The following is a 15670-nucleotide window of genomic DNA, read 5'->3' on the forward strand; positions in this document are numbered from 1 at the left end:
TTAGTTTCCTCTTTAGACTGTTCATTGCAAGTACATGGACACACAACTGGATTTTGTGTACTGATTTTGTATTCTGGAACTTTTGTAATAGATTTCTTAGGATTTTTAAATAGATAAGATTCTGTGATCTGCAAATAGAGTTAGGTTTATTTCTTCTTTTGTTTTATTAAAAAAATTTAATGTTTTATTTTATTTTTGAGAGAGAGAGAAAGAGAGAGAGAGCAGGGGGAGGGGCAGACAGAATCCGAAACAGGCTCCAGGCTCTGAGTTGTCAGCACAGAGCCTGATGTGGGGCTCAAACCCACAAACCGTGAGATCATGACCTGAGCCAAAGTCAGATGCTTAACCGACTGAGCCACCCAGGTGCCCTTAGGTTTATTTCTTCCTTTCCACATTTGATGCCTTTTATTTCTTTTCCTTTCCCAATTGCTCTGGCTAAAACTTTCAGTACAGTGTTAAATAGAAGTGGCAGGAGTGAACATTTTGTCTTGTTTGTGGTCTTAGGGGGACACTTTCATTCTTTTACCATGGAGTGTGATATTAGCTGTGGGTTTTTCATAAATGCCCATTTTCAAGTTGGGGAAATTCCCTTATTTTTAATTTTTTTTAATGTTTATTTATTTTTGAGGGAGAGAGCGTGAGCAGGGGAGGGTCAGAGAAAGAGAGGACAGAGGATCCAAAGCAGGCTCTGCGCTGACAGTAGTGAGCCCAATGTGGGGCTCGAACTCACAAACTGTGAGATCATGACCTGAGCCGAAGTCGGATGCTCAACTGACTGAGCTCAACCCAGGTGCCCCAGGGAAATTCCCTTCTAACTCTAGTTTTCTGAATGCTTTTTACCATGAAAGAGTATTGGATTTTGTCACATGCATTTCCTGCATCATTTTGTGATAATCCTGTGGTTTGTTCCCTTCATTTTATTAGTGTGGTGTGTTATATTGCTTTTCATGTGTTGAACCACCTTTACATTCCTGGGATAAATCCCACTTTACGATGATGTATAATCCTTTTAATTAAAATTCTTCTAATTAAGGAAACTGCTGTTTTGTCTGCTAGTATATTTTTTGGTGTTTTTGCATTTATATTGTTAAAGGATATTGGTCTGCACTCTTCTTGTGGTGTCCTAGTCTCACGTTGCTATCAGGGTAATGTTGGCCTCATAAAATGAGTTAGGAAGCTTCCCCCCTCTCTTCTATTCTTTGGGAAGCGTTTGAGAAGGATTTGTAATCCTTCTTTAGCATTTGGTAGAATTCACCAGTGAGGCCACCAGGTCCTGAGCTTTTCTTTGTTCTGAGGTTTTTGATAACAGATTCAATTTCTTTACTTTTTCATGGGTGTATTGAGAATTTCTATTTCTTCATCAGTCAGTTTTGCCAGTTGTGTTTCCAGGAAATTGTCCATTTCATGTAACTTATTTAAATTTGGTGCCATCTTTCATAGAATTCACTTATAATCTTTTTTTTTTAAATCTCTGTAAGGCTGATAGTAATGTTCCCAATTTCATGTCTTTTTTTTCTTGTTTTTCCCAAGCTTTATCGAGATTTAATTTACAAAAGTTGTATATATATAAGGTATACAACTTGATGATTTAATATACTTACACATTAAAATAATCACTACATTTAAGCTGGTTAACCTATCCACCAATGCACATAGTTACTTTTTTTCTTTTGCTTGTGAGTAATCTGAGTCTTCTCACTTTTCTTAGTACAGAATTAGTATTTCTTTTATTTTCTTATATTGTAGGGAGATAGCAGCTTTGTAGGCTTCCATGTGTGCCTTTCCATATAATGTCACTTGTGCTAATATGAAGATTCTGTCACCTACCAAGCACATTATTGCCAACTATATACTGAGAGTCTGGAGGAAAAAAACAAACAAACAAACAAACCCTGGGTGGACCCACAGAACCATTGGATGTCCTGTCAGAGGGAAATGAGACAGAAGTCCATTATTGCCTAGACTTCATAAGTCCCTTTATAAGCAGAGAACTCATATTCAATATTCTCTTTTTTTTTAATGCAGGTATCCTCCTTACCACAGTGCACAATTACCTTGGTAAAATAGATAAGGGTTTTTTTAGGAAAGGCTTGGCTGGGTTTTTCCGCCACTTCACTCAGAGGGCTCTGTCTGGGCCTGGGGGATGACTTAGACCTGGATACTTGGTGGGAGACTACAGTTTTCCACTACAGCTGCTAACATCAGCTTTCTGCTTGCCAGCTCTCATTTTGTTTATTTTTTGTTTTCCTTATAAAAAGCAAATAACAACTCAGCTAGCTGTACACACATCTAGATCCTGGAACACTACTGTCTATAACATTGCCACAGATTCTGGTCAGTCAGATGAGACTGACCACCACCTTGGCCTTGCTGCCCAGTAGGGTAATGATGCTCACCCTGTCCATGATAGTTTTGTGCCACCATTGGGACCCTGCCTTTTGAGAATCCTGTCTTCTCCATTGATTGCCAATTCCATGCCAGCATTGCTTGCTTCCAACAATGGTTTGCAGAGGAGAGTCAGCACTGAGTTTCTCAAAGATGCCAGTGCCACTTCACCAGCATGTTCCTTATTTGAGCAGTGATTTCTCTGCCCTCCAAAGAAACAGAGGCCGGAGGTAGGACATCTGATCTCATGTTACAAATCACAGCTAAAAACCTTCCGCCCTGGACCTTCTCGCCAATTCCTCAATTTTCCAATTATTTCCATGCCATTTACTGTAGACTGTTGTTGTCCAAGCTTATATAACATGCATATTAGGCTGCTGGGTTGGCCCCTTTAAGGACATCAAACCCTGAGTCACATCCCTGTGCTCCCACGTTATTAAGTTCTCCCCCATATCGACTTATATTCTGTCCCCTGACTTGCAGGCTCAATATTCTCAAAATCCATCGGCACATATATTATCTCACTTCATGCAAGTAGAGAAGAGCCACGTCCTACAGTTTTTCTGAATGTAAGGCATTTCCCATCCAAACAAAACTTTATTTTGTTTTCCTGTGCTGTGATCTTACCTAGTCTTACTTGCCCTTGTCATTAGTCCGATAGCAATGAAAGTTAGCAGAGATTAATATTGAATAAGAGAAGCAACATCTGTTCAGGCAGCTGCCCTAGATGAGGTCTTTGCAGGCTCTCCAGGAATGAGGCAGCTTCTCTCCAGTAGCAAGCATTAGGGGGTTCTCTCCAGTAGCAAGCATTAGGTGAGGTTTCAGGAGGATTCTGGGTATTCAGTGTTCTCCTGCTGGTCACTATAGCGTGTCTCGGGGTTCCACTTTTTCTTTGTCAGATTCATACATAAATATGGAAACCTGTAAATTCTGTGCATGCCATCTCCATGCAGCTCTGCCAACCAACAGTTAGGATCAGGACCTGATATTCCACGATCTGCCTTATGACTGCAGGAGAGGAGGTCTCCTTAATCCAGTAGATTAGGGTGGGTGACAGATTGGGCTATCCCGTCAGACACACACACCCATGATAGAGAACCAGTTTAGGGCAATCTTAGAGCCACCTTAACAACTACAACTGTTCAAGCTGTAAGGTATCTCACAGTCTACACAGCCAGCCCCCAGTCCAGCTGCATACCCCAAATGTGATCCTGGAGGAGAATAGATGTATGTCTTAGGCATGTCTTTCTTCTTCAGTGACTGCCTCTGGCATCGATGGCACCCCAGGAGGGACCAGGTCCTTTCCCGTCATCCCCAACCAAGAGACACCCACGATCTCACAAGTATGGGAAAATCTGGGGTTCTGGTTTCACTTATAGGTCATCATTCCATGATGCCAATCTTCTTTCTGTGGCACCTGAAATTTATCCTCAGAGCGGTCTTAAACCACATCTTACTCTACTGACTCACAATGCTATGAATCAATGGACAGCTCAATGAATGAATGAATGAGGTAGTGAAGAAAATATTAGAATGTAGAGCCAAATATGGCTATATGAGAAAGCTGAAGTTGAGTGACACATTTGATTCAGCGACATGATGTTTATAGAGGAACTAACGTGTGTTGTTCCAGTGCACAAGGTCCACACAGAGTGTGGAGATGGTGTGTTTCCAAGTACTTTCCAGGACCATGAGAATGTCATGTGGATTAGCTCATGCAGAATGCCTCAGGAGTCATTGGTGACTCTCAGGCAGAGTCCCAAAAGGTTCTGTTGGGCCTGAAGCTCACACCATTTGGAAGGTTCTCTTCTAAAATTATGAAAACAAGTACAAAAGTGAATATTTAGGATTAGAAGAAAATTTATAATGAACCATAAAGGTGACAACTAAATTACTAAAATTCCAAAATATTATGTGTCTATCTATCATCTATTCATCTATCTATATAAATATGATGAAGCAAAAGTTCAAGGTGAAAGATACAGTGGTTTTATTGTGAATCAAAACAGCTAACTCTTGAAAATTTTGCACACACACAAATCACTATCTTGGATTTTAAAAATGATTGTTGCTTAATGTTTGATACCAGTGCTCTTTCATGTAATAAAATAATGTGTGTGTGCTATATTAAAATATGAAGTACGGTTAAAAGCCATGTTAGGAAAACATCTGGACAGTTACACATCCAAGCAAGTAGAGGGAAGTACAACTGTTTGCAATATTTTAACAAATTAGTTTGTGAGGCATTTGGGTACTAGAAAAGATGATGACCGTGCTACCCACAAGTGCTAGAGATGGATCCAAAATGAATCCAGCATATTCCCAAGGTCTCAAATTTCCAGAACATATTTGCATGCCATAGAGAGTGGAACGATCACACATTTCATACAGACAGGGTAATGAGAGGTCTTCCTGCTAAAGTGTGGGTACAGGGGGAGTTAATTAGTCTTGCTCCTTGTTGCTTATCTCTTTCTTATTTTCTTTAGGATATTTTTATCAAATAGCTCTTTTTCCCGGTAATGCACAGGTGGCCCCTGTAGGTACTTTTTTTCTGCCTCCTTGTAATCTAATCCATCAAGTGCAGCAATTGAACAAATGATTGCTTCTGGCAGAAGAACTTCCAGAACAAAACTCACTTTGTCATCCCTTACCAGATTCAGCGTTTTCTTGTCTATTTGTTTGTAGATTTCTTGTAAATGTCTTACCACCACATCCAACTGGTCTTCGTCCTCCAGGTATGTTTCAACGCAGATCACGTACCTGCTCGAATTCCTAAATGACACCAGCCACCTGGACTGTTTCCTGCCTTGGACAATGTCCAGAAGATGGTGATCGGCCCCCTTTGTTTTCACGATGAAGTCCACTAGCTTCTGGTTGGCTCGGTCCCGAGCAGCCTTCATCCGGTCAGGGAGAATTTTCTTGCAGGGCTTCTTCCCGTCCAGGGAGGTCTCCTCCTCAGAATCTTCCAGGTCGGCATAATTCACCTTTGGGAAATCAATCTCCAGATCCCTGTCTTGGATGGCTTTCCTAATTGGGTAACTGATGTCAGCAGCATAATAGTCCAGGAAACTGCCTGCAAAAGAACCTCGCCTGAGCCTTTCTCTGTAGTGGGCAATCAGGGAGAGGCACCAGTTCACACTTTGCTCATACAATTTCCTGGCTCTCTTTATTAGTTTTTCTTTCTCTTTACAATCCAGGTGCTTTAATCTTCGAAGAGGAACTCGAATGCCACTCATTTCACAGTGCATGTTTGCCTCAACCAAAAGCACCCTTGCAGTCTGCTCTGTTTGGCTGACACTCTTTACTACTGCAGGCCAAAATGGGTGATTCTGAAATTTAAACCAGACCATCATTCCTCCTTCAATGGGACAAGGCCCTTGTGGAAAACCCATGCTTGCCACTTGTCCCATTTCTTTGTTGGCATTCTTTTTAATAGTGGTGGTGGGGTTAATAGCCTTTGAGTTGACTGAAGGTTGAAGTTCTTGCAGCCCTTTCTCAAACTCTGTCACCTGCAGCTTCCTTTTTCTATTTGCCAGACCGAGTGAATAACACCGCCTCTGGTTAGGGGCACTGGAGGATGCTGCTGCACCTTCCAAGCCTGGCTTCCAGGCAACCTCTCCATGGTCCTCAACATTCCCTGAGAAGGCAGAGCTTTCAGAGGAGACAGCCAGGGTCCTTGGGTAGGTGTCATGTGCCCCTTCTTTGTGAGCTTTGGGCAAAGTGAGGTTGAAGCTTGGTGACAAAGGTGGAAGGACACCTCCATCTTTAGCACTTGTACCCTTCTCTTTGACTGTGCGATGCAAAGACATACCTCTTGAGGTGTCCCTATTTCCTTTGCCTCCTGTCTTATGATCATCTTCTGAAAGTGATGGGAACTTTGAGGACACACTGCCGCTTCGCGAGGACTTTGCTCGCCTTTCCTTTAGAGTACGCGTGACCGTTGTGTGTGTGTGTGGTCGGCCTCCTGCCTTATGAACATCTTCCAAAAGTGATGAGAACTTTGAGGACACACTGCAGCTTTGTGAAGACTTTGCTCGCTTTTCCCTCAGAGTACGCATGACCATTGTGTGTGCATGTGGTCGACCTCCTGTCTTATGATCATCTTCCGGAAGTGATGAGAACTTTGAGGACACGCTGCAGCTTCGCGAGGACTCTGCTCGCCTTTCCCTTAGAGTACGCGTGACCGTTGTGTGCGCGTGTGGTCTGCCTCCTGTCTTATGAACATCTTCTGAAAGTGATGAGAACTTTGAGGACACGCTGCAGCTTCGCGAGGACTGTGCTCGCCTTTCCCTTAGAGTACGCGTGACCATTGTGTGCGCGTGTGGTCGGCCTCCTGTCTTATGATCATCTTCCAAAAGTGATGGGAGCTTTGAGCACACGCTGCAGCTTCGCGAGGACTTTGCTCGCCTTTCCCTTAGAGTATGTGTGACTGTTGTGTGTGCGTGTGGTCGACCTCCTGTCTTATGATCATCTTCCAAAAGTGATGAGAACTTTGAGGACACGCTGCAGCTTCGCGAGGACTCTGCTCGCCTTTCCCTTAGAGTACGCGTGACCGTTGTGTGCGCGTGTGGTCGGCCTCCTGTCTTATGAACATCTTCCGAAAGTGATGGGAACTTTGAGGACACGCTGCAGCTTCGCGAGGACTTTGCTCGCCTTTCCCTTAGAGTACGCGTGACTGTTGTGTGTGCATGTGGTTGACCTCCTGTCTTATGATCATGTTCTGAAAGTGATGAGAACTTGGAGCACACGCTGCAGCTTCGCGAGGCCTTTGCTCGCCTTTCCCTTAGAGTACGCGTGACCATTGTGTGTGCGTGTGGTCGGCCTCCTGTCTTATGATCATCTTCCAAAAGTGATGGGAACTTTGAGCACATGCTGCAGCTTCGCGAGGACTTTGCTCGCCTTTCCCTTAGTGTATGCGTGATGGTTGTGTGCGCCTGTGATCGGCCACTGTCTGGGGCGTTTTTATTCTGTGAACACACCAGCAGCGATTTGAGGTTTTTTCTTTTCCTAAGACTCCTCAGTAAGGTACCTTTAGGCTTCCGGTACTTTTTATGAGCTTGCTTTTGTGGTCCCCTTTGAGATGGTGTAGTGGTCTCTAGACCATCTGATGCTCTTGCTGGACCGAAATTTGCTCTCTTATTCAGGATCTCCAGTGCCACTTTAAGAGCATTTCTGTAGGCCACTTTCTGTCCTGGTGGAACACTGGCCTTTGACTGGGACACTAGCAAGGAGGTAATGGATTCAATTTGAGACTCATTTAGGATCTTTATGTCTGTGCTTTTCACTTTAATTTTTTTACCTACTGAGAGTATTTGAACTTCTAGAGAAAGTGCTCTTTTCCTCATATATTTTGGTGAGATCCCAGATCTGGACAAAACCTTTGCTGGCCAAATGTGGCCTTTCCAATTGCATAGGATATACTCAGCAGCCATTATGATTTGAGTTTCCTCTCAAGACGGAATTAATAGAAGTTGAAGGGTCTGGCCGTCATACCCACAGCCATGGCAGGTGTTCCCTAAAGCAATGTTCTTCACCACACCTTTTGGCCTAGGACCACAAAGGGTTTACACCTTATGTGGCCTGTCTTTCTTCACCTGAATCTCCCAGGGTCGCTGGAGCCTGTGTTTTGAATGGACTATATTGGAGAGTACTGGAATGTGGAAAAGGAAAAGAAGAAAAGTATTAGAAAAAATACTCCTTTTGTGTGAAATTAGAATAACGTTGGTCAATGAGAATCGATAAGAGGTAAAGCAAAGAAATAGAGTGTGTATCAGACGGGGGTGGGGGTGGGGGGTAAAATACACGGCAAGTATCAGGGAAAAATACAGAAGATACCAGAGGAGTTTTATAACCTGCCAAACCCAACTTCTTGCCCTGCTTGTTACTACTGCATATTAAAGAGCATCTGTGTGGGGAGGTGGGTGTCATTTTCTAGATCTCATCTGTGGTATTGGACATCCTGTGCCTTTTGTGCTCCCCCGGGTTCATTCTGGGGGAATGTTTCAGTTTTTATTTTCTGGGGTGCTGGTGCCACCCTGTGTACCCAGGGAAGCCAGAGGTGGTCTCCAGCCTACAGACACTGAATGTCAGCACAATGTTGTGTTCAAGAGCACGAGCCTAGAATCCAGAGGTTCACAAAGATCATTATGGTGGTTACTGGTACCATCTTCATAAGAGTTGCTGCAGGCATGGGCCATTGGCTGTGACCTGCACTTTTTCATTTCTCTATGGTGGTTTAAAAGGCTTCCCCCCACCCCACCCTCCCCACACCAAGCACTTAATTTGTGTAAAGAAGTGGCTGTAGAGTGAGGAGCAAAGTAAACCACACTCCAGATTCAACATGAGATGACTGCAAATGAGATGCTTAGTAAAATGGGAACGTCTTACTGAATGCCACGTAAATCCTGGGAGGTGTGGTTCTGTGAGCTGCATCTGTTGATTCACACACTCCAACTGCATGTCCAGCAGACCCTTTATTCTGCTCTGTGCTTCTGAGGTGCTCTGTCCTTCCAGGGATCAAATGACGTCAAATGTAGATAGATACCCAGGACGTATGCACCTCTAATGTCAATCTAGAAAATCAGAAAAGCAGACGGGAAGTTAAGCCAATGAAATGGGGATGGATTCATCATTTTCCCTTCCCCAGCTCTGGAGTGCAGGCCATTCTGAAACAGAAATGTTAGTTAAATCTCACTTATAATGTAGACATGTCTATTTTCTTCCTTCTTTTGCATTTCAAATACATCTCCACGTGAAGCTACTTAGTTTATCCTAGTCCTCCTATTTCAGAACAGTGGGAAGTACTGCTTTCATAGTAGCCTTTGCCTGTCTTGGACACACAGATTTAATGATAGTAGTGACGTGTGTGTGTGTGTGTGTGTGTGTGTAACAAAAACAGAGTCTATAAAGTAAGTGTGTTTTTGGTGTTTCTGAAGTAACGCTAAATGCATTTGCGGAGAACATAAAACGTGTAGAGAGATATATACTGGAGGCAATACATTATAGATGCTTACTCTCAATATGATGGTATATGGGCTTCTCACACATTTCCTATGCATCCATATACACATGCCTGGTGCATATTACCTAGGACTATATTTCTTCACTCAAGAGCATATTTGATCACTGTTTCATGTGAATGCTGATTTTTCACATAACTTTTGTGAGTCTCTTTACAATGTGGTTTTTCCCTGACATTTAAAAACTTTATTTAAATACATTTCAAACACTCAGATGTGTGTAATGCAGAAAATGCAATTGTTCTCTCAATCCCTCCCCCCCAGAAATTCCCTGTTCATGGGTTCCGCTTTTCTGTATACACTGTACAAATATGTATAATAATTCATTTATAGATTTTAGCTCATCCATTATCAGTTTCAAATGATATGTTTCATAATACAAAATATTATTTCCCTAAGAAATGTGTGTATGCACAACTTTCTTCACACATACTCATAGATATAATATGAAATGTATGACTAACTATACATACTTTGGGCATAGTCTGCACACACTTTTTCTTGCCAGACTGTATGATCATGCAGGTATTGTGTCCTCTGCTTTAGAGAACTCAGCGTACTGGCTCTCAGAACACAAGTGTCACGTGAGGACACAGAACAAAAGGGAGAAGGAAAAACAGGTGACTCAGCCACTGCAATCTCCCTGCAGCAGGACCTGCCAGCCTGTCACACAAAACAGGAGGGCCTGAGTCACCTCAGCCCCAACCAGATAGCTACCAACCCCCACACTTACGCACATACACTCACAGATATGTACACACACTCAGAGCAACGACGTTAGTGACCCAAGATGCCTGATATTGATGCATATAATCCATGCTTTCTGCTCTACACATGCAAGCAAATGTTTCTGCTTCCAGTGTAGATGTTGTTTTCAGCTCCTTATTTTGAAAATACACGTGGGAGAAAAACAACAAACAAACAAACAGGTTAGAGAGGGAGGGAGCCAAAACATAAGAGACTCTTAAAAACTGAGAACAAACTGAAGGTTGATGAGGGGTGGGAGGGAGGGGAGGGTGAGTGATGGGTATTGAGGAGGGCACCTGTTGGGATGAGCACTGGGTGTTGTAGGGAAACCAATTTGACAATAAATTTCGTATTTAAAAAAAATGAAAATACACGTGGAAAATCTAAAATGCTGTTTAAAATTATAAAGTACAAAAAATGTTAAGCATCAATAATCTGATCACCTAGGAAGAATGCTAACTGCAAATATGTGAGTCCACAGACTCTATTTGTACATATTTTATATAAGATACTAAAAAGGGTTTTAAAAACCGTACCACCGGGGCACCTGGGTGGCTCATTCAGGTAAGCATCTGACCTTGGCTCAGGTTATGATCTCACGGTTCGTGAGTTCAAGCCCTGCATCAGGCTCTGTGCTGACTGTGCAGAGCCTGCTTGGGGTTCTCTCTCCCTCTCTCTCTGCCCTTCCACTGTTCGTGCTTGCTCTCTCTCTCTCTCTCTCTCTCTCTCCTCAAAATGAATAAATAAGCTTAAAACAAAACCCATACCACCTATTTGAATACTCTCTCATATTCACATTTGTGTATATCTATTATAAAAGTATGAAACACTTCGATGGAGTAACTTTCACCAGACAACCAAAACAGCAATTACGGTTGTTTTTCCGATTACTAAAGCAATGCATCTTTGAGACAGGCAATCAGAAGAGAAGGGTGTGAAATGAAAATATTAAATCCTAAGTGGCCTTCTCACCATATGCTTTGGCCCATTGTCCAAATATCTTCCATGAAGGGTTGGTACCTAATCTTGCAGAGGGTTTTCTTTTTCATACTAACAGAAGCTCAGCTCTCTTCTTTCCCTCTAAAGATGTATACAGGTGGGTGCATAGACAGACAAGATAGAAAGAGATAATAATATTTAAATGTTGATCCTCTTTTTGCACACCAGGGGCAATGAATTAAAATAGACTCCTGGGGTGTCTGGGTGGCTCAGTCAATTAGGCGTCTAACTTCAGCTCAGGTCATGATCTCACAATTCGTGAGTTCAAGCCCTGCATCGGGCTCTGTGCTGACAGCTCGGAGCCTGGAGCCTGCTTTGGATTCTGTGTCTCCCTCTCTCTTTGTTCCTCCCCTGCTCGCACTCTTGTCTCTCTCTGTTCTCTCTCTCTCTCTCTCTCTCTCTCTCAAAAATAAACAAAAATTAAAAAAAATTTAAAAAATTAGAATCTTGAATGACACGAAAGTAACTTTCCAAGTGACCCCCAATCCTCAGAGACCTTGAATATGAAAATGTATCCAGAATTTTAGTTTACTATGATCTATCAAACATGCCTGCCCAGTAAAATCACATAGAATAAGACAGAAGTGGAATGGTATAAATAGCAACTCCACAATCTATAACTTCACAGTCAATTCCAGACCATCAAGAAGTAGAGCCTTCAGTTGGACCAGCTTCAATTTTTAAGTCCTGGTATACCTTTTGTTCTATTCCATTTGCTCTTTGGTTATGGAATGAAAGAGCCTGATGGCAGAGAGTATTTATTTATCCAATCAACGGCCATGAGTTTTAGAATTGTTTTGGAAGCTCTATTCTTTAACTCTTTTCCCCAGGGAGGGCTGTAATCACTTCACTTCCAAAGAAAAAGGAAAAGAAAACAACCCTCTGGAGGTGTTGTCTCAAAATGAGGGCACTTTCCTTGCTATGACTGCCCCCATCCCACTCCCCAGATGCAGGAATTCTCTCATATTTACCCCAATGACCCATCCCTACAATTACTGCCTATTTGTTGGAGCTTCTTTCACGCTGTAGGTTTTGTGATTTTAAACTGTCCCCTAAATATGTATTTCCTTAAATGGATGAGTTGGCAGTTCCCCTTTTTTATTATAAAGGCACATTTTATGTCATTTCAGTTATAAAAGAAAATACATTCTTGCCTATTTTTGCACCTTTCCAGTGCCAGATGAATTCAGCATGAACTTTCACATGCAAGAGTTGTTAAGCTTTCACTGGGTTTGAATTCTATTTGTAGGACAACTGAGTGGGGTCTTCAAACCTTTCCCTTATGTTGTTCACTAGTTTCATAAATTCATAGAGGTCATGCCTACTTGGAAACATGAGCCATTTTTGTACAAACATTTAAATGGCAAATGTTACAAACTGAAAAATCATGAACTGCCCTCAGTCGTCTCAAAGAAGTGAAAAAATTAGGCTTGTTTCTCACCTCCAAATGATCAGCTATGACACTACATAGACATACACCTTCAAATTGCTGAGGTCTGCCTCCCAATTTTTCATTAACAAAGAAGGACCAACAGCGCCTAGTCTTGCAGACACACATCTTCAAGAGCTATCTACTCACAGAAGGGGAAGCAAGAGCACTTGAGCAAAGAACTATACAAAGTTCAGGGTTTCCCTCAGGGCCTTATTTTAAGACTAAAGAGACTTCTCTCCTATTCCTCTAGCAAACTCAGGTGGTTTCTTCCTTCCAGTAGGCTAACTTTCTTCCAAAGATGTTCTGTTAACCCCTTGGGTCCCTATTACCTGCCACAAGGAAACCTCCACTACCCTCTATAACACTAATGAAATCATGCATGGCATTAGGGTTAAAAAAAGTCAAGGGCAGCCTCCATAATTACTAGTATCTAAGCAAGTTGATGAGGTGTAATTTCAGAACCTATTGATTGCCCTGTGTCATGCACAAGGAGAAAAATGTGCCCTCGTTCATACGATAAGTCATTGCATTGTAGTTTGTCACAACGACACTGGACATATGCCAGGTCCTTGATACCCATGGGGAAAGACTAACAAACCTATAATCTAATCTGACAAGGGCATGGTATGTATCCAACACAAAGACTGATGCACACCTTCATGTATTGACACAGGAAGAAAATTCGGGCAAAAAAAATCGAACTAGAGACCAATTAAGTACAAATAATATGCTTTCCATAAAGCACATATTCACATGGAGAACAATGGTATATACTTTATCTTAGGACACAAAAGACATGTAAATGAAAGAGAAAAGTCTAGAATGGCAAACAGAAACGTCATGGTATGGTTCCACTGAAAACAGAAGAGGAAAAAGGATGGAAGTGGGTGGTGAGGGTAGACATCACTTTTCTTTCCTTTTTTTTTTTTTAAAAGTAGTTTTCACCCCCAGTGTAGAGCCCAACACAGGGCTTGAACTCATCGACCCTGAGACCTGAGCTGAGATCAAGAATCGGACGCTTAACCAACTGAGCTACCCAGGCTCCCCTATATCACTTTTCAAATCATGTTTTAAAATATTACAGGGAGGACACATTTATGTGTACATAGGCACCAAAAACCTTACTTTATAAGGACTCTAAGGAGATATGAAGTGAAATACTGGATGTAAGTGAACAAAAAGAAGGCAACCAAAACTGTACCATACCGTTAGCATAGAAAGTGATGAGAATATATTTGAAATGTCTTTGAGGTGTACTTTACATTGGTCAAAGGAAAAATTATTATTAAAATGTATATTTTTAACCACATAAGAGATACTGTATTGCAGTCCAAGAAGAGAGCAAAGGACTGCTGAATGTGTGAAGGAACAATCTTCCAAAATAAAGAACGATATCAGGTGGTATATTTGATGTGCCAAACTGCAAGCATAATACATTCCATCACACACACACACACACACACACACACACACACACACGAAGACACACATACAAACAGGTCTAGGCTCATCATAGTAAAAGTTCTAGAAACCAAAGGGAAAGGAAGGGCCTTAAAAACAAAGAGGGAAAAACAAGCATGGCTATTAAGCAATATTCTCTTATTATTTTAATTAGAGAGAACTTGATAGAATTCTTTGGAGACCAAAAAGGAAAAAAAAAAAATTCAAAAAGGGAGCAATGAGACAAGAGTACCATGATAGGAAGAGTGGGCACTTGTAGTTCTAGAAAAACCAAGGGAAGATATGGTGCTTCTGAGAAGCCATGATCTGAGGAGGAGACCTCAGAGCTTGGGCTCACACTTTGTCTTTTAGACATGCTTCTTAGTTTGTGTGTGTATGAGCTACTCATTGTGTGATAATACTCACAATATTATCCTCTAGGTTACACAAAGTAACATTAGATCTCCCAACCCTACCCATTTCCCTCATTTACTGACTTCAAATTTTCTCTCATTTTATGCACACAATAATTTTACTATAAGTAGGTGTCAATGAGTAAACTTACATCTTAAGGGTTCATGGGACAATCGTTAAGCAGAGGTACATGATGAGAAATACTTGGGGACCTCTGCTTTCAAGTACTCAGGTAACAATTCCTTCGTGCAGTGGTGTCACCTTAGGACAGTAAAACGGGACTGAGGTATGACAGGTTATTCAATCACCCTAACCCTTCACAAGAGGAGCTGCCATCCTCTCTTATAAAACAGGAGAGATTAGAGCTCTCAATGTCCAACTAAAGACCACACGCTGGCAATGCACACACACACACACACACACACACACACACACAACTCACATTGATAGCAGACACCGACTAGTCTCGATGTTTCTACAGTTACTCCATCTCTCCAGTCTGTAAATATCCTTGTTAAATGTTTCTGTCTCCAGGAAGGAATGGCTTACCCCAGTTGTCATGGAAACCAGAATATCATCAAAATGTTCTCCCTGATGTTAGCTTTCTATGGAAACCAGGAAGTACTAATACATCCTCAGATGCAGAGCGTTGATCTCACTCTCAGTCAGTTACACCCTGACCAATCCAATGAATGAATGAATGAATGAATGAATAAAATATTAGAGACACTACTCGATGTTCTCATGGAAAAGGCATTGAGGGCAGGGGAGTTTTCACAAAATGGATTAGAGAGGAAATAAAGTAGAAAGATAACAGCTTTACACACACGTACACACACACAGACACACACACGCCCCACACTTAGGATCCAAGTCCTGTTAAGGACCTCCTTTCAACCTTCCAGGACACATGAGGCCAGGTGCATTTGTGTAGGTGGGATCCAAGGACTGTCGCTCAATTTAAAATGACCCAAGAGGAGAAAACATGTGAGGATAAAGGACCTGGGCGTCAGGGGAAGGCAAACTAGAAACTCAGGTTGCAGCAGGACCAAATGACCCTGAGTCAACACTTGGACAAATGTGTATTGACAGGGTTTTCAGGACACCAGTGGTTCCTGAGAAGAGAGACAACTTCCACAAATGTCATTGATCTAGGACATTAAGGGAGGTGGAGATGAACCTCTCACATTTGGGATCTGTGCTCAGCATGTACTGCTGCAACCACACTGCCAAA

General features: G+C 42.1%; 1 protein-coding gene across 1 annotated transcript; it reads right to left on the minus strand.

Moving 5' to 3' along the window:
* Positions 1-4351: 4351 nt before the first annotated feature.
* Positions 4352-14963, minus strand: PWWP4 (PWWP domain containing 4). The gene is made up of 3 exons (XM_060628069.2): positions 14879-14963; positions 8773-8957; positions 4352-8035 (listed from the first exon to the last, which is right to left on the minus strand). Exon 3 carries the CDS (start codon positions 7815-7817, stop codon positions 4848-4850), a length of 2970 nt encoding a protein of 989 aa, XP_060484052.2. The 5' UTR covers positions 7818-8035; positions 8773-8957; positions 14879-14963; the 3' UTR covers positions 4352-4847.
* Between the last annotated feature and the right edge of the window lie 707 nt (positions 14964-15670).

The sequence above is a fragment of the Panthera onca genome, chromosome X, assembly GCF_046562875.1.
Source record: "Panthera onca isolate mPanOnc1 chromosome X, mPanOnc1 haplotype 2, whole genome shotgun sequence".
Lineage (NCBI taxonomy): Eukaryota > Metazoa > Chordata > Mammalia > Carnivora > Felidae > Panthera > Panthera onca.